Here is a 27,255-nt window from a genome sequence, read left to right on the forward strand (position 1 = left end):
ACAGGCATGAGCCACCATGCCTGGCTGTGACATTGCGATTAACCAGCCTCACCTCATGAAGTAGAAATGATCAGTCTTTGTTCTGAGGGGAAAATTCACTCTCTTAACCTGGCCCCAGGTATGTCTCTCCTTGGAGGTCTGGAGGGCTGAGCAGCCTGTGAGCTGTGAGCTGGACTAGGCACAGCCCTGTCATTCCGAGGGCGCCTGATGGTTGGCCAGGAGCAGCCTGGCTGGGCCAGATAACACCTTGTCAAAGGGCTTTCCAGGCAAGGATCTGTGCAGGGGAGAGGTACTAGAGAGAGATGGCCAGGGTCTTTGCAGGAGGAGGACCAGAGGGTGAGGAAGCCATGGATCTCAGGGCAGGAGGTCCTTGGAGGGGCAGAGGTGGGTAGGTGTGTCAGGTCAGCCTGTACAGCCTGAGCTGATCTGGTTCTCAGGGATCCCAATATACCCATTAATCACTTACTCCATCTTCAATTCTCAAGGGGTCCCCAGGGATCAGGCAGGGTAATGGCTTGCCTGGCACCTGCAGTCCAGCCAGGAAGGCCCATGGCAAATAGCCAAGTTCCCAGGCATCTCATCACAGCTGTGGCTGCTCCCGCAATGACATTCCTGAGTGAGTGACATTGAGCTGAGTTGGAAAAAAGCTGGGTGGGTAGGGGAGAGTCAGCAGGACTGGGAACGGCACTCCAGGCAGAGGGAACAGCAGAAACAATGGCTGTGAGATTGGCAGGAATATCTCCTTTATTGCACATTAGTGGGTGGAGCTGACGGGGACACGCAGGGCGGAGCTGGGCTCCACCGCTGGGTATTCAGGGAGAGGCCCTGGGAAGGAGACCCCAAGGAGAGTTGCTTTCTGGACTCCTGGACACTGAAGCAGAGGCAGAGAAAGGTTCTAGAGCCATTTTGGCTCTTTGGGCAAAACCACCCACCCAGTTGGCTCCTGTGCCATTGTGTCTGTCCCTCCAGGATGCCTTCAAGGGTATCACGTTTGCCCATATGGGCTTAGGGGCTGTCAGAATTCTAGCAGGCTTGACATCACTTTCTCCAGCCCCTTCCCTTTAGAGATGGGATAGCTGAGTCTTGGGGAGGGGAGGCGGTGTGACGATGGTGGTGGCTGAGTGTGAGACCTGCCTGGGGTCACTGCAGCTGGAGGAGGAGGATGTGTGGACCCAGGGTTCACTCTAAAATTGCAGCCCCACTTGGAGAGAGAAGCAGGGGGCAAGGTAGCCCCAGGAAGAGGCCTTGGCCTGAGATATTTCTGAGACTGATTTCTGAGTACCTGACTGCAGTCTTGACCATGTCCACTGGGACACGTGAAGCTGGGTAAGGGGCTGGGCCGTTCCACCCCTGTGTGCTCCTCACGTGTTTGAGACAGTTTGTGGGGCTTGCCACACCCTCCACTTGCCCAGTGGAAAAAACCCCCCCTCTGGAGTGGTGGTTCAGGCCAGGCTTCTGGGGCTCAGATGCTGGAGGGTGGCTTGCGTGGAGCCAAGGTCACAGGTTTAATCATCCATGCAGCTGGCAGGCCTGCTCAGAGGGACTCCACGCCACATCTGCCCAGCCGTTTGGCAAGTGCCCATCCTCAGTCGTGAACCTCCCTCCCTCTGCAGGTGCAGGACAAGAGTCTGGGGAATGAATTCTGAGTTTCTACAGCTTCAAAGGTGGTTGACAGCTTGGATCTGGGGTCAGAGTGACCTAGATTGGACTCTCATTTCTGCTGCTTCCTAGTTGTAATTCCTCGTGCAGGTCACTTTACCTCTGTGAGCCTCCATTTTCTCAGCTATAAAATGGGGATAATAAATAATAAACCTCATAGGTGGTTGTAAGGCTTTTATGAGCAAATGTACATCAAATGCTTAGAACAAAACTTGGTGCTTAGTAAACATCAAAACCATGGTAACATCACCATCCTCCTCCTCCTCATCACCACCATCACTGTTTTTGGAGGCAGTACAATGAGTGGCAGAGGGAACAGGCATTGGAATGAAACATTTGTGGATTTGGACATTGTGCTAGGTTGCAAAATGTCCTTCCAAAATTCATGTCCTTCCTGGGATGGCAGAATAAGACCCTATTTTCAAATAGGGTCATCTCAGATGTAATTTGCTAAGCCATGATGAGGTCATACTGCAGTAGAGTGGGCCTGTAATCCAATATGAATGATGTCCTCATAAGAAGCAGAGCAGAGACACAGACACCCAGGGAGAAAGGCGGCCCCGCGATGGTGGAGGCGGAGATCAGAGGGAAGCGTCTACAAGCCGAGGAGCAGCCAGGGCTGCTGGCATAGCATATGCCAAGAGAAAGACTCGGAGCTCATTCTTCCTCACAGCCTTCACAGCAGGTGCAGCAATGCTGACCCCTGGATTTTGGACTTTTAGCCTCTAGAACTGCAAGAGAAGAAATTTGTGTTGTGAAGCCACCCCCCCGATCCCCAGTTTGTGGTACTTGGTGACAGCAGCCCCAGGAAGCTAGTATAGACATTAACTAGCATTTACTAGCTGTTTGTCACCAAGGGTGTTGCTTCTCTAAGTTGGCCTCTTCAGTTGTAATAGGGAGGCACTAATAGGACTGAGCTAAGGCCTGTAAAATAAGAAGTGCTCAATGCATAGAAGCAGCTGTTACCACCACCACCACCACCACCATCATCAGTATCATCATCAATATCATCAACGTTATCATCTCAACATAATTGCCATCAATATCATTTTCATGTCATCAGCATCAACATCAGCAGCAGCAGTGGCAGCAGCAATAGCGTCAGCTTGGTGCTAGGAAGGACAGCGTGTTACGACCTAAGGTGGTTGGGACATTTTGTCCAGGGCCAGCCCTGCCTGGATAGGGTGAGAGAGGGAGATAGAAAGGGACTCAGTTGACTCCTCTCATGGGTGAGCTCCCATGGGGACAAGCCAAATGTCCTGCCCTATTCTGTCCCGGTGCCTCACTCTCCATCCTGCTGGAAGATGAGCCTTGAAAAGCCACCCTTGCTGATAGCCCTCTGTCCCGGGGAAGCTTCAGGATAGTGATTAATAATGGTGCAGCAGTCCCGGGAATGACAAATGAAGTGATGAGCCAGTCTGAATTAATGATAAGAAGGCATCCATCCCTGTCTCGCTGCCTGGAGCTGCAGGTTGGTGGGTGGCAGGTAGGCAGCAAGGAGGACAAATGGGGAGTACACCTCTGCATCCCCATCCCCTTCTTGGTATCTTGGAAGCTGGCCCTGCCCTGGGAATGATGGGAATGGTTGGCAGGACCTAGCTCCCAGGGCAGGTTTGGGGATTGTTTGTTCAGAGGTTGCACGGGAATTGTGTGCGTGCATGCATGTGTGCGTGTGCACGTGTCTGAGTGCATGTGTGTGTGTGTGTGTGTGTGTGTGTCATGTGCACTCTCTTGAGAATCTTCTTTTTTCATAACTTGGGGCAGACTTTAACAAGCTCTTGCCTTCGGTCTTTGCTGGGGCCTTCTCTCTATCTCTAGAGGAATCACGGACACCTTTCCCAATCTGGCCAGTGCCCTCTGAGTGTGGCCAATCTCTCCACATGTCCAAGAAAACCACATTTGCTTTCCCGCCTTGTTTCGGATCTATTTCTCTGGGCGAGGGGCTGCAGCATCCTGTGGTGGGAGAGCCTGAAGCTTGGGTGGGCCTGGCATTCGGCAGTATTTGTTGAGTGTTAATTGGATGCCCGGCATTGTGTTGGGGACAGAATGTAAAGATAAGTGAAACTTGGGTGTCAATCTGGAGCTGCTCAAGCAGTGTGAGATTCATTGAGAAGTTTATTAATCCACTTTTGAACTATATTTATTCAATATTTATTTAAGCGCTTCCTGTGTGCCAGGCACTGAGCTCAGTGTGAGGCTTGCTGTAGTGAACAGCAGAGACGGGGCCACTGCCTGCATAATGTATCCAGTCAACTCTTGCCCCAGAACTTCCCCCTGACATGGAGGGCCTCTTTTCTCTCTGGGCCTCAGTTTCTGCATCTTTAAAAAGGTGCAGGGGGGAGGTCTTCGGATCTCTTCCTCCTCAAAATTGTTGTTTTGTTTTGTTTGTTTTCAGGTAGAGTCTCACTCTGTCGCCTAGACTGGAGTACAGTGTTGTGATCTCGGCTCATTGCAACCTCTGCCTCCCAGGTTCAAGCAATTCTCCTGCTTCAGCCTTTTGAGTAGTTGGGATTACAGGCATGTGCAACCACGCCCAGCTAATTTTTGTATTTTTAGTAGAGATGAGGTTTCACTGTGTTGGCCAGGCTGGTGGTCTCGAACTCCTGACCTCTCAAGTCATCTGCCCACCTCGGCCTCCCAATGTACCGGGATGACAGGACTGAGCCACCATGCCCAGCCCTCTCATTGTTATGTTTGGCACATGGGTTGTGGTCAGTTGGCTTTTCTGAAGTTCATTCTTGCTGAACTGCAGACTACTTGGGGATTCTGTGCTCTAGAAAAGAGGAAGGTGCTTCTGGGAGCCACGTCCCTTAGCAAGGCCTGGGCCTCCTCACACAGCAGTGTAGAATGATGTCCTCCACACTGTAGAATGACAACCGCCCGAAGGTGTCTATGTCCTACTGCACAGAACCTGCAAATATGTGACCTGCCACGGTGAAAGGAACTTTGCAGGTGTGACAAGGTCATGGATCTCGAGGTTGTCCTGGATCATCCAGGCGGGCCCCGTATAGTCACAGGGTCCTCACAGGAAGGAGGCAGGAAGCTCAGAGTCAGAGAGGGAGCTGTGAGGACAGAAGCACAGGAAAGAGAGACGCCCTGAAGATGGAGGAAGGAGCCGTGATCCAAGGCCTCAGCAGCTGGAAAAGGCAGGGGAACCGATCCTCCCCTGGAACCCCCGGAGGGAATGCAGCCCTGCCGGCTCCTGGATTGAGGACCGCTGACTTCCATAACTGTGTGTAGTTTTCAGGCACTGAGTTTGTAGTAATTTGTCACAGAATCAATAGGAAACTGAGACAGAGGCCAACCTTAAAATCCTTTCCGGGGCTCTCTGGTTCAGGGGATCTTTCCTGGCTCCTGAAATGTCCCAGGAATTGCATTAACCACACAGGCCCTGGCACTCGGCATGTGCTGGCAGAGGCCTTGAGGCGTGAGGACGTCAGAGGAGGAGGTTGCTGTATGGGGAGGCCTGGGGCTCCCAGAAGCACCTTCCTCTCTTCCAGAGCACGGAATCCCCAAGAAGCATGCAGGCGATGGATGGCCAGGTGTCAGGCAGTGGATCCACAGCCTCCCTGCCTCCAGCCACAGGGCTGCCTAGACTGCGGGGTTTCTCAATCCAATAAAATTGCCTTAAAAAAAAAGAGCTTAAAAGAAAAAACAATAAAGGGAACAAACATAGGTGGCAAACATTCTATTTACCAAAGTAAAACTGAAAAAAAATCAGCTCTCTTGTATTATTATGAGCCTTTCATGAAAGAAAGAATAATCCCCTCTCCCTCCAGGCAGGAAGTGCCTGGACCGCGGTAAGGAGCAGCTCTCCCAACCAGACTGCGCTTGCTTTATGAGGGCTCACCTTACCAGCTTCATTTTTTCCATGTCCCTTCAAACAGGGGGCCCGTGTCTGTCTAGCAGTGACCTGGCATTGGGAGCCACAGAGTTAGGTTGACACTGATGACAGACTCTGATGGGGAGGCTAGAGGGAGCTAGATTCAGAACGGGGCTCTGTGACAGCTTCCTGTGGCTTGCAGGCAATGGATGGTCACTGGGGATTCTTGAGCAGGGGAGACGTGGGTTCCTCCAGCATGTGCAGGTTGGGAGGATCGGAGGTGGGGACATCAGGGGATGGGGAGGAGTTACAAGGTTACTGATTTTGCATCCGGAGTTTTTACAGATGCTGTTGCCATTGACCCAGGAATTCTACTTATGGGAATGTATCCTAAGAAAACAATTGAGCTACTGCCTAAAAGCTACAGATGAGAAGATGGATTTTTTTTCGAGACGGATTCTGACTCTGTTGCCCAGGTTGGAGTGCAGTGGCATGATCTTGGCTCACTGCAACCTCCACCTTCTGGGTTCAATTGATTCTCCTGCCTCAGCCTCCTGAATACCTGGGACTACAGTTGCCTGCCCCTATGCCTAGCTAATTTTTGTATTTTTAGTAGAGATGGGGTTTTGCCATGTTGGCCAGCCTGGTCTCAAACTCCTGACCTCAAGTGATCCCCCCGCCTCAGCCTCCCAAAGTGCAGGGATTATAGGTGTGAGCCACTGTGCCTGCCTTGAAAATGTTTTTAATAACATTGTTCATTATAAAAATTGGTACCAAAAAAATATGGGATTGGATAAGGCTGTTATTAGCATTTGTACAAAGGAAATACTTTGTAGCTATTAAAATGATGTTTGAGTAACCTTCTGGAAAGTTTGCTCACATTTGTTCAGTGAAAAGAATTGGGTTAGAAATAGTATGTTATTTATACTTCAATAAAAATTCAGCTTAAAAATAGTAGGCATTTTTTGTAAGATGCATTTATACATTTAAATATATGAATATAAAATTTGAAGATTATATACAAAAATGAAAATTAGTATCTTTGGTTGGTAGAAATACAGGCAGTTGGCTGGGCATGATGGCTCACGCCTGTAATCCCAGCGCTTTGGGAGGCCGAGGTGGGCAGATCACGAGGTTAGGAGATTGAGACCATCCTGGCCAACATGTTGAAACCCCTTCTCAACTAAAAATACAAAACTTAGCTGGGTGTGGTTTCGTGTACCTATAATCCCAGCTACTTGGGGGGCAGAGGCAGAGGCAGGAAAATGGCTTGAACTCAGGAGGCGGAGGTTGCAGTGAGCCAAGATCACACCATTGCACTCCAGCCTGGTGACAGAGTGAAACACCATCTCAAAAAAAAAAAAAAAGAAAAAAAAGAAATACAGGCAGTTGTGCTCCTTCCCTTTTTTGTTTCGTTTTGTTTTGCCTGCCAGGAATTTCTATGTCTAGTTCCCTGAAAGCAGTAGTTAAGGAGAGCTCTGTTCATGAGGTTGTCCAGACCTGGGCTCATCCCAGCACTGCTGCTTATTGGACAAGTCACTGTCTCTGGGCTTCCATGTTCTCCTCTGTAAAAATGTGGGTAACACTCAGACCCCAGCACTTTGGGAGGCTGAGGCAGGTGGCTCATGTGAGGCCAATAATTTGAGTCCAGTTGAGCCAACATGGCGAAACCGTGTCTCTACTAAAAATACAAAAAAATTAGCCAGGCATGGTGGTACATCTCCTTAATCCCAGCTACTTGGGAGACTGAGGCACGAGAATCGCTTGAGCCTGGGAAGTGGAGGTTGCATTGAGCTGAGATCATGCCACTGTACTCCAGCCTGGGTGACTGAGTGAGACTCAGTCTCAAAAATAAATAAATAAATAAAGGCCAGGTGTGATGGCTCATGGCTATAATCCCAGCACTTTGGGAGGCCAAGGCAGGTGGATCACCTGAGGTCAGGAGTTTGAGACCAGCTTGGCCAACATGGTGAAACCCCATCTCTACTAAAAATACAAAAATTAGCTGGGTGTGGTGGCGGGTGCCTGTAAAATCAGCTACTCGGGAGGCTGAGGCAGGAGAATCGCCTGAACCTGGGAGGTGGAGGTTGCAGTGAGCCAAGATCACATCACTGCACTCCAGCCTGGTGACAGAGCAAGACTCCATCTTTAAAAACTTTTTAAAAAATGACTTTTGGACCTACCAGGTGCTAGGAAGAATTCAGTGAGCTATACAGAAAGCATCTCAGCACATGGCCTGTCACTTACTAAGTAGTAACTGTCATTATCATTCATGTCATGTCAATTTCTTTTTACAGTGAACACATATGATTACCTAACAATGAAATAACCAGCACTGAGTGAAATGATTGCTCTTCTTAGAGTAGAATTCTAGGACCTCATATTGAAGCAGGACTGTCTTTGCACTGTGTGAGCACACCCTCTGGAGCCTGGCCAAGCGCACTCTCACGTCAGCAGCGCCGCTTCCCATTGGCTGAGCCCTTTCCATGCCAAGCCAAGCCAGGGGTTTAGCTACCTGGCTTCACTGAATTCTCACGGTGATAATTCTTGGTGAGGAGAAATGGTGGTACTATGTGTCTTGTTCTGCAGATGAAGAAACTGAGGCTTGAGGCAGTGAAGTGAGCTCTGCCCCAGAGGCCCCATGGCCCAAAAAGGACAAAGGAAGGATTCCAGTCAGATCTGGCTGAGCTCCAAGGCTAAGGACTGAGCTGCTGCAGTCGGGCTGAATTTGTTATTGTGGAGTTCAGAGGAAAGGACGTGTGGGGACAGTCAGGGTAGGCGAGGAAGGGCAGTATGGGATGCCGTGGATAAACACAGAGCAGAGGGCCCGGGGCCCCGGGGGAAGCTGGTGGCAGCTCATCCTTGATCACGGTGTGGGATGCCGGATAATTCCGCAGCTTTCTTTTCTAAGAAGGAAATACTGAGGTCCACCGACTGGTTGCCGAGAATGGTAGTTTCTTTAGGGAAACTGAGATTTAGAACTCCTGAACTAAAAGCAGTTCATTATTAGAGCTCACCAAGGCTGGGCACCGTGGCTCATGCCTGTAATCCCAGCACTTTGGGAGGCTGAGGATCAGAGGGGCCTGATCACTTGAGGTCAGGAGTTGGTCAGCCTGGCCAACATGGCGAAACCCTGTCTCTACTAAAAATATAAAAATTGGATGGTGGGGTGGCACATGCCTGTGGTCCCAGCTACTCGGGAGGCTGAGGCAGAATTGCTTGAACCCAGGAGGTGGAGGTTGCAGTGAGTTGAGATTGTGCCACTACATTCCAGCCTGGGCAACAGAGTGGAACTCTGTCTCAAAAAGTAAAGTAAAATGAAAATACATAGAGTTCACTGAGGACTCAAATATTTTTCTAAGAAACCTGATGTCCGACCAACCTTGCACAATCCCCACTGTGTGCTTATCTGTAAGGCTCCTTGGAGTCCCGGCCCAGCGTCCAGCACTGGTAGTGTTGTCTTGCGTTGGCATGGATCTCCATTACTATTTTAAAAAAAAAAACAACAACACTTTTTATGAGTAACAGTTTTTCAAATATATACAACATAAATAGAAGAGAATAATGAATCTCCATGTACCCATCACCCAGCATTGCCAAATATTAAACAGCCCCATCATTCCCGCTGTCCTCCGTACCTCCTCCCACCCCTGACCCGCAGTCAGTGACGATCAGTTGTTTGTTTATGAGGTAAATTTACATACATGGAAATGCTCTGATCTTAGCTGCACACTTTTGACAAACGATACACCAAGGAACTCACACTCCTTTCACAATATATAGACTGTTTCTGTCTCAGACGCTTCCTTCCAAGTCCGGCTCCTCAGGCAACCTCTTTTCTGGTTTTCTTCCCCTTAGACTGATTTTGACTGTTCCAGAACTTCCTGTAAATGGAGCCATACCGTACGTGCCGTTCGCGTCTGGCTTCCCTCATGTGGGAAGCGCCCCTGTTGTTGCTTGTATCGGTGGTTGTCCTGTCTTCCTGCTGAGTCCAACCTGGTTCTGTGATTTTACCCGGGTGTCTATCTCTCCACTAGATGATGGACATCTGGCTTGTGTCCAGTGGTGGCCTATTATGAATCCTGCTGCTATGAACCTTTGAGTACAAGCCTTTGTGTGAACATACGTTTTCATTTCTCCTGGGGACATACCTAGGCTCGGAATGGCTGGATCCCATGGGAGGTGCATACGTAATGTTTCAGAAACTTCCATTGTCTTCTAAAGCGGTTAAACCATTGTGCGTTCCCACCAGCAGTGAATGAAAGTTCCAGTTGCTCCATGTCCTTGCCAACCTCGAGTGCAGTCAATCTTGTCATTTTTATTGCTGTTCTTTTTAAAATGACCTCATACATAGATGGGGTTGCTGGAAGGTTTTCTCTTGTTGAGCAGCTGCTGTTGGAGAGTTGCTGTGTATCCCAAAATGGATCGTTTGTTTGCTCCGCGTTTGTCTTCCCAGAATTCCTTCCCCACTGAGTGGCAGCGGGTGGGTGGTGGAGGTGGGGGTTCTTAGGGGAGTCTTGGTCACCAAAGGTTGGGAGAGCTGCTATCCGGATGGAGGGGCTGGGGCTTGCCCTCTGTCTCACCTCTGCTTCCCTGGAGCTTGGGCCCTGCTTTGGCGCTGGGCACGGGGCAGAGGGCAGAGTGGTCTGACCTTGTTTCCTGGTCTTCTCCTGCAGCTCTGAGAGCTGCTCCCTGATTGCTCCGTGTCTCATGCGCCAGTCTCATGCGCCAGCCTCAGCTCCTCTGAGCATCCATCCTGTGTCACTGACAAACCAGCCACCGGGCTTCCCTCTCTCTTCTCCACAGATATTGGCCCAGTGACCCTCACGGCAGACCCCGCTGTGTTTCAGAGGGAGCTGAGAGAACTCTATGTGCAGGTGGGCAGCCCCACCCAGCCCCTGACCCTCCGTCCCTCTCTTCCCAGTCTGTGCCCCACCGAGAGAGTTTGGGGAGGAAGCTTCGAGTGCTTCTCTCTTGCCCAGCCTCCACCTCCCCCTCTTCCTGGGCAACTGTGTAGCTTCCTGAGGCATCTGTTAGCTGCTTCCATGGCCCCCTCCCTCCTTGCCCACTCAGAGTACTTGGCATAGTGCTGGGCTTATTGGTGTAGTGACTGCCTTCTATGCCAGATTCCGTGGGGGTGGGCCCATGTCAATCTTGCATTGATGAATGAATGAATGAATGAATGATGCTGCTTGTCTACAGTTAAAGCAGGTTGGATGTTATATTGTGTCCCCAGGAAGGAAGTGACTGGTGGGCAGGAGGTGACAGTTCAAGATGACTCCCAACGCCCAATGGTTTTGGAGGTGTCCCTGGGTGGGTCCCATCTGGAGGGGCAGGTGGCAGCTGCTGACATGCTCCTGCCCTCCAGGGAGGTGGTGACTGCCCCGAGATGAGTGTGGGGGCCATTAAGGCTGCTGTGGAGGTCGCCAACCCCGGCTCCTTCATCTACGTCTTCTCGGACGCCCGTGCCAAAGACTATCACAAGAAGGAAGAGCTGCTGCGGCTCCTGCAGCTCAAACAATCACAGGTGGGTAAGCCGGCCGAGGGTCCTCAAGAGGGATTCTCCAGGGGGTCCCGAGGAAGCGAGAGTCGCTCACACAGCAGTCCTGAGCTGCCACCGGGAGGGCAGAGCTGGGCACTCCTCTTCCATAGCCTTGGGTCTGCCTCTGCCATCCGTGGCCAGAGCCTTGGAACCAAACCAGCCCAGGAGGTCTGTGCTCTTACCCTCTAGGCCCCTGCCGGGGCTCACATTTCCTTGGTGCAGCTTGTTGCAGATGAAGACCTACACCACCCTACTCCTTTCGCCCCCATCGAAGTCCAGCAACCTGTCTTCTTCCTGGCGTTGCCTCTGCTCCTGGTCTCTGCCGTTCATGTCCCCTTTGCCATTGCCCCAGGGTTTGGAAGATGTGTTTGATCCCTTGCTTCTGGCTTTGGCAGTGAGGGCTGGGAGAGGGGTCATGCTGGAGGAAGGGAGGAGGGCCAGCTCTTTGGCATCCTTGGGCAAGGTGCAGAGGGCCCAAACTGCTTCTCTGCTTCTGCGTCTAGAACTGGCTTGGGTTCTTCAAGGTTCTTCAGCTCTGCAGCCTCCAGGGGCCACTGTGAGATGAGTCAGCTCCCATGCCCTTCTTTGTTGTTGATTTAATAACAGTTCCCAATATGGAGCACCTACAGTTTTCCTGGCCCTGAGCTGAACACTTGCCCTGCGTCAGCTTCTGATCCTCGCGAGATGGGCACTTCTGTTGTCCCTTCTATTAATGTGTCATGTGTCATTCTATACATGTGCCAGAGAGAGGAAAGGGTCACTCCACCCTGGTTGGGCTCTGCTGCTCATCCCTGAAGCAGCTGGCCAGGGAAGTTGAGAGCAGACTGCCTGTCCACCTTCCAGGTTGTCTTTGTGCTGACCGGGGACTGTGGCGACCGCACCCATCCTGGCTACCTGGCCTATGAGGAGATTGCTGCCACCAGCTCTGGGCAGGTGTTCCACCTGGACAAGCAGCAAGTAACAGAGGTGAGTACTGGGAGGGGGCACCATCCCAGAGGCTGTCACTTGGGCACGCTGAGGACCTCGGCCATCCCTGTGGCTCCAGGAGGTTGAATGGCAGTCAGCCACCCAGAGATGCAGGGATCTGGATACAGCTGAGCAGCTCTGGGAGCACACCTGTGACGGACATGGGGCGCACCGTGCTCAGGCGCTACCAGACCCTTCCACCGGCCCCAAAGGCAGGTGCTTCCATGTTTCCGGGCAAAATTTTGCAGGTAAAGAGGGTGAGGCCGGACGCAGCCCCTTGGGATGGCCTGGGTTCAGCAGGTGGTCCAGGCTGACAAGGTATCCTAGAAGAGTGTGGCAGAAGTGTGCGTATGGGGCATCTTCTCCCCAGAGTCAGGGATCCTGGGTTGGGTGGAGGAGCACAGGAGCTCTCAGGTTCAGGCAGCAGTGCTGGGCACTTGGCTTGCTGTGTGGCCTGCACTGCCGGGATCTGGGTTCACTCAGTGCTTCCGAGGTACCTGCTGCCTAGTCTTGTTCCTGGACAGGGCTGTGTCCTTCCTCCCCTCGGGGCCCTCTGGTATCACCCTGTTCAGGGTTGTCCCTGCTTTCCCTCTACCCCACGCTCCCATCCCCTCCCAGGAGCACTGGGTCCTTCCAGGGGCTGACTGGAAATGATAAACAATGCTCTCTCTGGAAAGGACAAGCACGCCCCTTTCCACGGTGTAAATACACCCACCTTGGCTGATTCCAAGTCCGAGTTGGGAAGTGGCACTGACACTTGCCTTTCCTGAGCCTACACGAGTGGCTTCCACACAGGCACATCTCACCACCACGTCCCTCCTGCTTATCCCCTGGAGAATGTCCAGCTCCTTATCTGACCCCTCCGCCTTTCTGGTCCCCCTGTTATCCCCTTGCCGAACTTGCTCCCCTGCTGGCTTCCCTGTTGTCTCTCCAGTGTCCCACACTCCTCCCTGCCGGGGCCTTTGCTGGTGTGACCTTTTCTTCCAGCTCCTTCTCCACTGACTCCTCCTCACCTTCTTAGTTCTGGCTAAGAGCACCTCCTCACGGAGACCCTCCTTGATTTCCTCTCAAGATTAAGTCTCCTTCTGTGTTCCTCCCAGCTCCCTGTGCTGCTTTGCATAATTATAACTTTATAACTGTGCAATTATTAAATGTCACTAGGCCGTGAAGTTTCCAGGGGCTGGGTGGTAAGTCCCGATGTCCACAGCCTCCCCAGCACTTCATGTTTCCCAGCTCAGAGCAGGTCCTGGGTAAATAGCTGGTGAATGGAAGGGGTCCCTCGTGCCCAAGTCCCTGGGAAGAGGAAGGAGAGAGAGGCAGGGTGTCTGAGGCTGGCCGTGGCCTCCAGCCAGTTCTGCTGTGTTGCCTCTGGGAGAAGGTTTTGTGTGTATATATTTATGAGCTGTGGAAAGCTATCTCCAGGGCCGTGTTTAGATTAGTGTGCCTTCACTCCCTGTTGACAGATGGCGTTTATGATTCTCTGCGACACTTTAGGCTTCATTTCTTGGCATGTCAGCCTACCCTGTCACCGACTCACCCAAGTGAGGGTGGGAGGCATTTCAGAGTGGAAGGATGGCTCGTTCTTGCTTTGGGGGAGACCTATCTGGGCAATTACATGGGTTCCCGTCAGGCAAATTAGACACAGGGCCGCTGAGCAGGTTGCTGGGGGGCCACTTGTCCAGGTGTGAGGCTGGGAACCTGGGCGAAGCCACTACTCCCAGCTGTGGGTCCAGCTTTCTGCTGCGAGAGTCTGGCTGGACAGCACGTGTCTGACTGGGTAGGACCACCAGTGGCCAGAATTGGCTGCCTCTGGGTAGGGGCCTGGATCCCTCTCCTTCCTGGCCACAGAGCTCTGTCATTCTTCAGCTTAATGCCTTGGACCTAGCCCCTTCCAGATGTTCCCAGACATTTGGCAAGCCTGGGAAGGTGGCTGGGCAGCCAGGGCTGTGGTCACCCTCCCAGGAGAAATGAATGGTGCATTTGCCCTAGCCAAGGGGCCTCCAGCTGGGAGAACTCCCCAGAAGTTGCAAAAGGCTCCACGCTGTGCGTGTGTAGTTAATCCGTTTACCTCTCCAAGTGCATCCATGCAGCCTGAGGGGCATCAGGCACTCTCTTCCCTCATTCACCGAGCTCCTGTCTCGTGCCAGGCGCAGCTCTGAGTGCTGGTGCAGAGGTGGCCAGCGGTCACAGCGAAGGCTTATGCTTTGGAGCATTTGGGGTTTTTTTTTGGTTGTGAGGTTGGCCTCACTGGTACCTGGATCACCCTTTGGGGTTCCAGGGTAACTAAAGGAAGGTGAGGATCGCTCCCTGGCAGGGGAAATTGGGAGCTTTTACAACCCTCAGACTGGGACCATGTCAGAGGCAGGCAGCCTTGAACCTGCCCCACAGGTGTGCATTTTTGATTAAGACTTAGATATGTCTGACAGAAAATTGATAATGATATCTGGGACTGGAACTAAGATCCAGAACAAATAAACTCAATAGAGCTCTCCATTTTAAACACACAAAATATACATTATCCACAAAATCTAACGATATATCTAAAGATATACAAAGACTCAAAACAAGGGGATGGAAAAAAACCCACCAACCAAATGGAGAGCAAAACTAAATAAATAAAAAGCAGGAGTTGCAATTCTCACACTTAATAAAATAGATTTCAAAGCTACAAGGATGCAAGGGTAAAAGGATTAATGCAACAATAAGAGATCTTAATACCCAGATACATAAGACACATAATGAGATTTAGATTCAACGAGACAACAAATTGATAACGATATCCAGGACTTGAACTCAGAGCCAGAACAAATAAACACAATAGAGGTCTCCATTTTAAACACATAAAATATGCATTAACCACTTTAAACACTCAAAATATTGATCGGCCATTATTGAAACCCATTTTAGGAATGAAGTAATATTCCTTTTTCCCTCTTTTTCTTTTTTCCCCTTCTTTTTCTCTTTTTCCCTCAAAAAAAAAAAAAAAAAAATACCACCCCACCCCAGCACTCCCTACCCACCAGCAAAAAAAAAAAGAAAAAAAAAAAAAAAGACTTAGATATGTCCAAGAGCCTGCTGGGCCTCCCCCAAGTTCCCCAGCAGACATACAGCTCAGCACACTGTCACCAGCCCCGACAGTGGTGGGGTTGGGGAAGCAGAGCTGCGCAAACCTGACTGTCCTGCAGCTGCCTGAGAAGGCCCCTCCATCTTTTTTTTCGGGAGGACATTGGGCCCCTTGCTCTCCTCTGCTTCCCTCACCCCACAACTCACAACATAGGTTCCAGCACGGCCAGTTCTGGGGACTGGGAGTCTTCCCATGTTCAGCACCAGCAGGCACAAAGGGTGAATTACCCAGGTTCTACACATCTGCTAGGAGAAAGGTGTCCTTCTGAGACAGTGAGGGCAGGCGGAAGAAGGGGGTGAAGGAGAGTGGCTGGGGGAGCTTATGACCAGGTGGCTCTGATTAATAGGTCAGCAGGGGCCCAGAGATGACTTCATCCTGGACCCCTCCCAGGGGCAGGCGGTGAGGGCTTGGACTCCAGGGTAAATAGCTGGTGAATGGATGGGGTCCCTTGCACCCAAGTCCCTCTGCCTTTGTAGCAGATGCCTGGCTTCAGACCTCAAAGCTCTGCCACTTACCTGCAGTGTGACCTCCAGCACAGTCCTCAGCCTTTCTGGGCTGAACTTTCTTCTTGGGTGCAGTTGGGTTAATGAGAGCCCCTGGCTGGTGAGATGGTAGTGAGGGTGAGAGGAAGCTGTGCATGGGAAGCCCTTGGTAAGAGTTTGTGATGACTAAATGCCATCCCACCCCCCGTGCTTCAGTGTGGAGCCCACAATATGCCCCTCAGTGTCATCAATGCCCCCTGAAGAGTAAGAGCTCTCTCTGGAAAAGATTCTCTGAAAGGGAGGAGCTGGGGTGAGTGCCCAGGGTGCCCAGCTGGCAAGGGGCAAAAACCCCAGTCTAGGGTGCTCTCTCCATCACTTCATGGTGAGTGTCCTGGCACAGGGCCTGGGACCCACAGCCTTGTCCTCAGTGTTCTCATCTGTGGCTCGGAGACCCATCCGTCCCCCAGCTTTCCTTCCCTGCTTCCTCGGCCGCCCTGGCTGTCAAGTGTTCTGGGAGGAGCCTTGGGGATGATTTATCTACCACAAAGTGCCGAGCAGCAGCCATCTGGCTGGGGGAGCAGTGCCAGACTTCTCGTTCCTTCCCCGTCGGTGACAGAGAAGGCTCCCGGCCCTCCGGCCCCTCTAGCATCTGGAAGCCATTGCCTTCCCCAGATAAACATTGAGCTGGCTTAGTGAAGGCTCTCTGCTCCCAAGTCTCCCCAGATTCCACGCTGGAGCCCTGGGGGTGCTACAGGTCTAGAAGGCCATGCCTTCAGGCCTGGCCCTAAGGGGGTCTGGTCCTGCTGTGGGCAAGAGGGTCAGCCCCCCAACTCCCAAGCGGGGATGTGCTTACAGGGCAGGCCATCCTGAGAGTCACTGGCTTTCTGTCTGGTGTCCCAACCCTCTCTATGGTTCAGTAGCCTGAAATGCGGGGCATCCTCCCGTCAGAACGTCCTAGAACAAGCTCGTAGCAGCAGTTGCAACACAGTAGCGGGTGTGACTCCTCTGGGCTATTGTTGACTGGTTCTTTGCTCAGTGATGATTCCCTCCTGACCCCCTGACAAGGCCTGGCCCGGGGGAAGGGGACAGCGGTCACGGACCTGCTTCTTTGCTGTTGTGGGAGTTGCCTCACACATTGGCTGGCTTCTGTGGGCCTCTCCAGCTGGGAGACCTTGGCCACTGCTCCCTTCTGTCCACCCCCATATGGCAGAAGAACCATGTCCTCATTCCTTGGCTAAGACAGGTGGGACTTTTTTAAGACACACATTACTTAGAAAGCTAAGCAAGACAGAACAATGAAGTAGCTCCAATTATAAAAACAGATGCATTTTCAGAATACGAAATTCTTATCATGTGATAGTTGAAATCTAGCCAGTAAACTTCTAGGCACCTATCTTCTAGCTCAATCTGAAAAAAAAAAATGCTAATTTTCTAATTCTTTTGATTCCTTTCCCTTTTGTAAAAATCACATGGTAAGCAGAGCTGAAGGACTATGATTTAGAGCAAGAAAGACCAGTAAGTAGCATGCAAGATACCACTTTCAAAACCCATATTCGTGGCAGGCATTGCTAGTCAATCACAGAACTTTTTCTACTTGGGGCTGAATGTGGTTTTGCCTTTCTTCTTTAGACAGCTTTCCAGGAAGCATTTCCAGTAGATTGGAATTGGTAAGCAATAGTTTGCTGTTGTGATTGTTCAGGTGGATATTAAAGTCACAGAATACTTGGTGGTTTTTTTTGAGATGGAGTATTGCTCTTGTCACCCAGGCTGGAATGCAGTGGCACAATCTTGGCTCACTGCAAACTCTGCCTCCTCGGTTCAAGTGATTCTCCTGCCTTAGCCTCCTGAGTAGCTGGGATTAGAGGTGCCCAGCTAATGTCTGCATTTTTAGTAGAGACGGGATTTCACCATGTTGGCCAGGCTAGTCTCAAACTCCTGATCTCAGGTAATCTGCCTGCCTCGGCCTCCCAAACTGCTGGGATTACAGGCATGAGCCACTGTGCCTGGCTGCATACTTATTACTTTTAAATGACTTTTACTTCAATAAAAAAATTACTGTGAGGAATTTCCAAGATACGGAAAAGTAAAAAGAACACACTTACCAACTATATTCAACAATTGTCAACATTTCTGCTTGACTTGCTCTGTCTCTTTATACTTTTTGCTAAACTGTGACACTTTATCGATAATTAATTCAGCATGGATTCCTGAAAAAAGATAGTCTTCAACATAACCCACAATATCATCTAATCACATTAATAATAGTTTCCTAGTGTCATCCAATGTACAGCCCATGTTCGAATTTCCCTGTCTTCAAACTGTCTTTGATCGCCGTTTTTGTCAAATCAGGATTTAATCAAGGGCTGTGCACGTCCCTCGGTTATTACATCTATTAAGTCCTCTTCAGCCTGGAGCCATCAGCTCTGTTTTTATGACACTAAGCTGTTGAAGATGCATGAATTGGAACCCTCTCCCATGTTCTGGATTCTTCTGATTATTTCCTTGTGGTGTCATTCACTTTTTGTTTTTCTTTTTTGAGATGGGGTTTTACTCTTGTTGCCCAGGTTGGAGTGCAATGGCATGATCTCAGCTCACTGAAACCTCTGCCTCCCGGGTTCAAGCAGTTCTGTTTCAGCCTCCCCAGTAGCCGGGATTACAGGCATGTGCCAGCATGCCCGGCTAGTCTTGTATTTTTGGTAGGGATAGGGTTTCTCCATGTTGGTCAGGCTGGTCTCGAACTCCTGACCTCAGGTGATCCACCTGCCTTGGCCTCCCAAAGTGCTGGGATTACAGGTGTAAGCCACTGTGCCTGGCCAACTCTTTTTTTTAAATCCCCTATGTTTCCTCCAAACTGGGTGAGTCCAAAGGCCTGATTCAATGAAGGCTGACCTTTTTGGTGGGAGTGCTTCCTAGCTGGTGCTGAGTGTGTCTTCTGTTGCATCACAGCAGGAGGCAAATCATGTCTGAGTACCTACTATTGCTGATAAGTTTGATGACTGGGTCAGGGTGGCGACAGCCAGCTCTCGGCGTGGTCGGGTGTGCTTTTGCCTTTATGATTCAAGTGGCCTGTAGGGTAATGTTCTGGCTCTGTGAAGACATCCAGTTCCCATCAACCTTTCATCTAATAGTTTTAGCATGCACTGAGGACTCTTTCCTGAAATGACAATTTCACTGGGGGCTGCAAAATAATGCTTTCCTAACTGTAGCATTCCTCCCACATCTATGAGTGGGCATTCTTCCAAGGAGAAGACCTTTTATACATCAAAAGTGATGGATGGTTTGGTTTCTCTGAAGTACGATTTCTATTGAAAAGACATGGAATCACACTTAGTTCCTTCTCTTCAATGAAGGAATCACTTCAGTAGTGGCAGGGGAGGTTTTACTGCTTTGAATTTTGCTTTCTCTTTTCTGAGTACTGTTATGTGCACATGGATTATATCATTCAATGTGTTTCACTTGAATACAGTTATTAGTCTTTTTTGGGCTGGTTCCTGTGTCCTTTATGATATGTCCCTATTTGTCTTTGAGCATTTCTTTGTTTTATGGAAAAACCCATTGTCCCAGGCTTACCTTATAAATTGCCTGCCCCAGGCCTGGAATTAGCCATTTCTCCAAGGAACCCTAGTGGGGAATGGTGTTCAGAAACCAAGATCTGGGAACTGGTGGTGATCATCGACAGTGAGATTTTTGGCTATCACTGCTTCTGGATCGGTTGCTCTGCCTGCCTGCCTGCCTGCCTGCCTGCCTGCCTGCCTGCCTGCCTGCCTGCCTGCCTGCCTGTCTGCCTGTCTGCCTGCCTGCCTGCCTGTCTGTCTGTCTGCCTGCCTGCCTGTCTGCCTGTCTACCTGCCTGCCTGCCTGCCTGCCTGTCTGCCTGTCTGCCTGCCTGCCTGCCTGTCTGTCTGCCTGCCTGTCTGCCTGTCTGCCTGCCTGCCTGCCTGCCTGCCTGCCTGCCTGCCTGCCTGCCTGCCTGCCTGTCTGCCTGCCTGCCTGCCTGCCTGCCTGCCTGTCTGCCTGTCTGCCTGTCTGCCTGTCTACCTGCCTGCCTGCCTGCCTGCCTGTCTGTCTATCTGTCTGTCTACCTACCTACCTACCCACATAGCAATCTATCATCTGTCTCTATCTGGAGAGCTTAAACTCATATTTCCAATTCAAATTCCGTATGGTGGATCTTTTATTTAGCTCATCTAATTTCATACTTAGAGCTCTCTCTTACATTTGTTTATGAGAAAAAAATCTTGATTCAGAAAATATTAACATCTTTACTTATTTGCTTTATCCAACAAGATAGATAAAATGGTTTCAAAATCACAGTGCTGATAGTTCTTCCGACTTAAATCTACTAACTAAAGTGTTTTGTTTGTTTTGTGTGTGTGTGTGTGTGTGTGTTTTGCGGTTCTTTTTGTCCTTCTACTGAGAAAGGATAGTTGAGCCAGTGGGTTCAGAATTCACTTCGAGTTGTTCTTTTCTCTGTGGTTATGGTACCGACTTTATGGCTGAGCTCATTTTGTTTCAGTTTTAGGCTTTGCACAGGATAGATGCTCATTGAGATAACTTGGTCTGGAGAGAGAAGGTCCAGACTTGAGGGCCCCCTTCCTCTCCCTCTTTCCTGGTTTCCTTGCTGGTACCTAGGTGACTTGGCTATTGCAAAGCAGGAGGCATGAGCTGGGTAGAGGAGGGGCATGCAGTGAGGTGCCTGAGAGGTGGGCTTGAGGCCAGTCTGATGGCTCTGCCTGAGAGACACACGTCCTGCTGAACTCAAACAGCTGGCAGACGCCTCCTGAGTACCCATCCTGTGCCTGGCAACAAGCTCAGGGCTGAGACACACATGGGCACAGCCAAGGGTCTCTGCCTCCACAGAGCTCCCAGGCCAGTAGGGTTGAGAAGCCCAAATGCAGTAAGTGTGAATGAATGGAGTGCAGATTGCTGCAAAATAGTATGTACCAGAGAACAGAACCTTTTCAGGATTAGAGAAGCCTCCTCAAGCAGAGAGGTGAAGAATAGCCAGAAAACAGTCGATGAGGGGGCAGGGCGTTCCTGCAAAGAGCACAGCATGTGTGTGTGGGGGCTGCCTGTGGGAGGGGTGGGGTCCAGCATAGCAGGCAGCAGGAGGCAGTGGCACAGGACCATAGAATGTAGGGGCTTGAAGGCCTTGGTCAGAATTTGTAGAAACTAAAGAAGTTTGTGTTCAGTTTGTGGTAGAGGGAGTATCTTTGAGGGAGTTTGGGGACCTCCTAAAATCATACCCTAAATGTGTACCTAAGGGGTAGGATGGTGTCCCAGGCAAAGGGTCCTTACCTTTTATCTGATTCTCAGTGGGACTTGTCCAAAAGATGTAAGATTTTAGAATGAATAAGCAATTACAGAATCCAAGGATTTAGGATTTCTCAACATCGTGAAAATCCATCCAGCAATTCCTCACCTCTGTGGATTGCGAAGAGACCTGAAGTCTTTGCAGCAGTGCCTCTCGGTCCTGCCTAGGGAACGTGGCATGCTGGTGGGAGCGCAAGTGGAGGCCTCTGGGATGATCGGTCATGAACGACATGGGTCTGGGGGAGTTTCCAGGTCTCCAGGGTTCATTGTGTGTACGAGGCACGAATAGGGCTTCATGGAGGAAGTGTGGGTGCTGTGGAAGTAGGCCAGGTGTAGAAGTGGAGAAGTCTTCCCAGCAGCGGGTCACGTCCTTGCTCCTTCCCTCTGAGCTGAGTCCTCTGAGTGCTTCCATTCAGGCTTTACAGCTCAGAGCCCATAGAAGCCAGGAGGGTCACAATGTGTGAATCGGGCCGGGTGTTGGACATGGGGCACGGGGTGGCCTTGGGCAGCCTGAAAAGTCTGTATGCTGCCTAAAATCCATGGGAGGGGGAAGACATTGTGGGCACCTGCTGGCATCAGCTTCTCATACTTACCTCCAGGTACTGAAGTGGGTGGAGTCAGCCATCCAGGCCTCCAAGGTACACCTGCTGTCCACAGACCATGAGGAGGAGGGGGAGCACACATGGAGACTCCCCTTTGACCCCAGCCTGAAGGAAGTCACCATCTCATTGAGTGGGCCGGGGCCTGAGATTGAAGTCCAGGATCCACTGGGTATGGACCACCTCGGGGCTAGCCTTCTCTTTGGCCCCAGGACTGAGCTGGAAGCCCAGGATGGGACAAAGAAAGAGACCAAGGGTGGAAGGGCTTCAGACATGAGGCTTCAGGAATAAGGAAATGTGGAGGGGGAGGGCACAAAGTGGAGAGAGGGTGCCCGTGGTATGTGAGGAAGCAGGAGGGCCATAGCAGCCAATGATGGAAGTTAAAGTAATGGTGCTTCCTGGATTGTGAGGCTCTCCCCGAGCCTTTTCCATGGTACCCAGTGGATTCTCATGGTGGCAGGAACTCATAGCACATCATACAGATGGGAAGCTGGGGTTCCCGGAGCTGAGTACTCATCAGGGTAAACAGAGGCAGGGGCAGTGTGATTCGGATGAGGTCACTTGGCTGCATGGCACTCTGAGGATGTCATGAGTGCCCAGATCTAGAGGTCAGGTGCACAGCCCACCCTGGGAATTCCTGAGGGTGGAGCGTGGAGTGAGGCAGTGGCTGAGGACCGCCAAGACCTTTGTCAGTTCTGAGAAGACTGGGGCTAGTGTATGGGGCACTGTGGATTCCTGGAGACAGGCGGGATTCCTGCCACCCCCAGGAAAGGGACTGAGCAGCCCTTGGGGCTTTCACAGGGAGGATCCTGAAGGAGGACGAGGGCTTCAACGTGCTTCTCAACATCCCTGACTCAGCCAAGGTCGTAGCCTTTAAGCCTGAGCATCCTGGGCTGTGGTCCATCAAGGTAAGGTATTGAGTTGCAGGAGAAGGTGGACCAGCTTCTCTGGACTGGAACCATCTTCCTTCTGCTTGCCCTGGGGAGCCTGGGGTCTCAGAAAGCGGATGGCTAGAGTGTGGGTAGTGATGTGGTCATATCAATAGAAGTAAAGGGTCAAGGACAGAGGAAGGACATTCTGCCTTGTACCAGTGAGAAGAGGTAGAGTGGTTTGGGGTTAGTTTGGGGACATCTAAGAAGGACTTGGAGAAATTACTTCAGGGTTCAGAGGTGCCTGAACAAGCTGTGAAGAATGTGTAAAGAAGCAAGAGGAGCTTTGGTGGGAGGCCTCAGTGGGGCAGGGCTGGCAGGAAGAGAGGGGTCTGCTATAATCTACAAGGGGCTGGGAGCCAGGAACTGCAGGCCAGCGTGGCTCCCAACAAAGCATCCTGGGGTGAGTGGACTGCTGCCCTGGAGGAGTGGGGGGTTCTGGTGACCAGATGAACATTTAGTGAGCTTCTGCAGGCAATGTGCTAGGCACTGCAGGTGAAGTGGCAGTGTTACCACCTGCCTTTCAAACTCAGAGCACCTTAGAGCCAAGAGCTGTACTGCCAGTGGGGAGAGCAAGGCAGGGAGTTAGACGTGCAGGGGGCCAGACAGGGCCTGCAGGGGCTGAGGTGAGCTGAAGGGCGGCACAGCCTCGAGTGCCGCTCAGGTTGTGGTTATAAGCTGGGGCTTCAGCTCCTTCATCTGGGGAGCATGGTGCTGGGCCCCCTGGGAGTAGGTAAGTTTCCCCTGTATCTACCAAAGCAGGAGGATTTCAGCTGCTGATGCAGGGCTGGGTCAGGTTGGGCGCCTCCTGCCCTAAGCTGGTGTGCTGGGGTCCCAGCCTCTGGTGACGTGAGACCTGGGCCTGTGCTAGGTCTATAGCAGTGGCCGCCATTCAGTGAGGATCACAGGTGTCAGCAACATTGACTTCCGAGCCGGCTTCTCCACTCAGCCCTCCCTGGACCTCAACCACACCCTCGAGTGGCCCTTGCAAGGTACAGCACCCCGACCCTACAGTGCTGAGCTGCCTCTGAAGATCTGGGGCTTGGCTTTGGGAGGTGGTGGAGGAGGTGTGGGGGGAACACTTGGCTGCATGTGACCGTGGAAGGGACCCTGTGGAGGCTAAGTGGAGCCATGCTCCCAGACCACAGCGATATAGACCGAGCTTCCAAGCCAGCTTTCCACCAGTCCCAGCCCAGGCGACATTGTGACATTTACCTTTAGATCATCCTCCCTGCCTCCAAAGTCAGTGTTCTGGAGGACACTGACACTGTGGCCTTTGTTACTGAGTTCACACCTCCTTTCTTTTTGTCAAAACCTATCTGCCTAGAGTCCTGCTTCTTCAGTTTTCCAGCAAACAGCAGGCTAGTTCAATGAAAGAACAGGTGCCAGTGAGCTGACAGTGACCAAAAAGGACAGCAGTGCCTTACTGCAAAGGAAGGACTGTCCTGGGGGACACTTGGGTGCCCCAAGACTGAGGAAGGTTGGAGGAGCCTGGGAGGATGTTGAAGGTGGAGGTACAGGCTTCCAACTGGAAGCCACCCACCAGGGTCTGAGGATGCCTGCATGCCCGCTACAGTTACACTGGAGAAGCCTGGGCCCCGAGGCAGGCTTCTGGCGCAGGATGCCTGAGCTCCATGCCAGAAAATACCATCTGGTGACCAGATCAAAGGTCTCAATTTATAGTTTGGAAAATATGGTCCCTGCCATGGAGTCATTTGGAGACTTTTGCGAGGACCAGCTCAGCTCAGCTCCTCCTGGGAGGAGCCTGGATCAGGTCAGGCTGACTCTGGACCCTGAATAGTGACCAAAAATGGTACAAGCCAGACCTTGAGGGCTTGCTTTCGAGTCCGTCTTCTCTAATGTTTGTTATTCTTGTCAGCCCTTGCTGGTTTTCCTGCCAGAACCAGGAGTCATATCTTGAAAGTGAAAAGGGGCTGCTTGCTCAGTTTGTTTGTTTTGCTGATAGCAGAAAGGGAAGAAGCAGGAAAACTTTGATTCTACTGTTAAGCCAGGAGAGCAAAGAAATCCTACATGTAGTGATGGTGTGGGAATTGAAAAGTGACCTGTCCGCAGTGGAAGTGGGTACAGGAGGTCTCGTGTGACCCTGTTGGGTTTCTGCTTTTGATAAAGATGTATAGCCAACATAATTTTGGTTTTGAGGTGGAGTCTTGCTCTGTCACCCAAACTGGAGTGCAGTGGTGCAGTCTCTGCTCACTGCAACCTCTGCCTCTTGGATTCAAGTGATTCTCTGCCTCAACCCTCTGAGCAGCTGGGATTATAGGTGTGCACCACCACACTCGGCTAATTTTTTTATTTTTAGTAGAGATGGGGTTTCACCATGTTGGCCAGGCCGGTCTTGAACTCCTGACCTCAGGTGATCTGCCTGCCTGAGCCTCCCAAAGTTCTGGGGTTAGTTCTGAGCCACTGCACTAGGCCAAGATAATTTTTTTAAAGATAAACATTTGGGAGGCCAAGGTGGGAGGATTGCTTGAGGCCTGAAGTTCAAGACCAGCCTGGGGAACACAGCAAGACCACATCTCTACAAAATTTTAAAAATTAGCCAGGCATAGTAGTGCATACCTGTAGTCTCAGCTATTTGAGAGGCTGAGGTAGGAGTATTGCCTGAGCCCAAGAAGTTGAAACTGCAGTGAGCTGTGATTGAATCTAGCCTAGATGACAGAACTTTTAAAAAGAAATTATGAAATCTGACTCCAGTTCTGCCTCTTCTGAGACAGTGTGAAAAGTACCACATTTCCATCAAGACAGAAAAGAAAACCAAACAGAACCTGAGCATGGGGAGAGTCTGGTTAGAAGTTGGAGTCCCCAAACTTGTTGTTTGCTTTATCTGAGGCCATTTCCTGAAGCCTGTCTGATTATGGCCCACACCAGAGTTAATAGTGTGGGGACAGTTCTACTCCATGTGACTCCAAGTCAGTGCAGACAGAGGGAATGCAGCCATTGGGAAGCCATGTTTGGACGATTGTGATGTTTCAGCACCACGGACAGTAGCAAGGGTCCTTCTCTTCCTATCCCACCCCCAGCGATGGGTCAGCATGGGGGTAGGTACGGAAGGATGGACCAGGTAGGGAGGGCCAGGCAAGCAGGACCCCTGGGGTGTGGTTCAAAGGCTCCTACTTGAGGGGGATCACAGAGCCAAACACACCAGCACCTTGTTCTACCCTCTCTCTGCAGGTGTCCCCATCTCCCTGGTGATTAATTCCACAGGCCTGCAGGCACCTGGCCACTTAGACTCAGTGGAGCTGGCACACAGCTCAGGGAAGTCCCTCCTGACCCTGCCCACGAAGCCCCTCTCCAATGGCTCTACCTATGAGCTGTGGGGTGGGCCGCCCTTCCACACCCCCAAGGAGCGGTTCTACCTCAAGGTGAAGGGCAAGGACCATGAGGGAAACCCCGTCCTTCGTGTCTCTGGAGTGTCCTACAGTGGGGTGGCCCCAGGTGAGTGGTTGGTTCTTTTGTCCTCCAGTTCCCTGGCTCACTCAGAGTCTCATTTCTTCCTAGAGCCTTCCCTGACTGTATTAGATTAAATTAGATGAGAAAGTGTTTGTTCATTAAGCTTCTATGAACAGCTCTTCCCTATAAGGCATTATGTTAAATACTAAGATGCTTCAGATGTGGCTCTCAGCTCAAGGATTAGAACAAAGTCATCCACTCATCTGTCTACTCACCATCCATCCATCTACCCACTCACTCACCCACCCCCCCGCCATTCACTCACCCACCCACTCACCCATTCATGCATCCACCCATTCACCCATCACCTACCATTCACTCATTCACTCGCCCATCCATCCACCCACCCATTCACTATTAATTTACTTACCTATCCATGTATTTATCCATCTGTCTACCTATCCATCCACCCACCTGTCCACCCATCCACTCATCCATCTATTCAGCATTCATTTTGAATGCCTCCTATGTATGAGACATGGTGCTAGGCATTGTAGATACAGCAGTGGGCAGGGCAGACATGGGCGTTTGCTCTCCCACGATCACAATCACTGTCATAATCACAATCATCCTAGTCACCATTTGGATACTTTCCATGGGCCAGTCCTGGGCCAAGATCCTGTCATGTGCTAGCTCACTGATGCTTACAGCTTTTCTGAGGTGTGCCCTACTTCATTGATAAGGAAACTAAACCCACCGGCCTCACAGGGCTGCCCTGGTGGTATCCAAGCTAATGCACGAAAGACAGCATTTGGGTCTTCAGAGGCCGCATGCAGGATGCATCCATTTGTGGGCAAGGGCCCTACAGTGTGGCAGCTGCTGTTACCGTTGCGTCATTGCAGGAACACATCATTTTGTTGTCCAACCTTTGGCCGTGTTGTGTTGGTGTGTGGCTTTTTGCTGGTTTCCCATGTGTCCCTGAGGTCTCACTGTTCAGGCTGGAAGCTCCCAGAGGGCAGGGTGGATCTTTGGTCTTCCAGGTCTGCCTCTGGTCCTAGCAGGGATGTCTAGGGCACTGGCCATCTGGCTTCCTTGCTGGCTTCATTGCCTTTCTCTGGCCCACTGTCTCCCTCCCCTGGAGGTGGCCTGAGAGGAGCTTACAAAGGTAGATGTCATCGACATTCTAGCACTTCTTTGTGGGGGATCTCAATGAGAGGCATCCTTCTCTGTCCACTTCAAATAGGGATGGAGGGTGTGGGGGGACGAAGGGCCAGCTCTTGAGGCTGGCCATGGTGCCCGTTGTGCCCAGGGTGCCTGTGGTGCCGCTGGTTGGGGCAGGCAGGGCTGGAGAGCTGGAGACCTCTTCTTTCCAACCTCCCAGCTTCCACTCCCCTGCTGTGGGTCCTGG

The 27,255-nt window shown here is 51.3% G+C and overlaps 1 protein-coding gene across 9 annotated transcripts in view; it reads left to right on the forward strand.

Moving 5' to 3' along the window:
• HMCN2 (hemicentin 2) overlaps positions 1 to 27,255 on the forward strand; it is a 167,573-nt gene that overhangs the window by 10,199 nt on the left and 130,119 nt on the right. For 8 of the 9 annotated variants that reach the window (XM_035260402.3, XM_035260417.3, XM_035260413.3 and 5 more), the window contains exons 2-8: positions 10,289 to 10,359; positions 10,851 to 11,009; positions 11,868 to 11,990; positions 21,508 to 21,679; positions 22,309 to 22,415; positions 23,308 to 23,428; positions 25,629 to 25,892. In XM_035260402.3, coding sequence (XP_035116293.2) covers positions 10,289 to 10,359; positions 10,851 to 11,009; positions 11,868 to 11,990; positions 21,508 to 21,679; positions 22,309 to 22,415; positions 23,308 to 23,428; positions 25,629 to 25,892 — 1,017 coding nt within the window. The remainder of the gene's footprint in view (positions 1 to 10,288; positions 10,360 to 10,850; positions 11,010 to 11,867; positions 11,991 to 21,507; positions 21,680 to 22,308; positions 22,416 to 23,307; positions 23,429 to 25,628; positions 25,893 to 27,255) is intronic. The other variant, XM_035260425.3, reaches the window with a different exon arrangement.

Source organism: Callithrix jacchus, chromosome 1 (genome assembly GCF_049354715.1).
Source record: "Callithrix jacchus isolate 240 chromosome 1, calJac240_pri, whole genome shotgun sequence".
NCBI classification, from domain to species: Eukaryota; Metazoa; Chordata; class Mammalia; order Primates; family Cebidae; genus Callithrix; species Callithrix jacchus.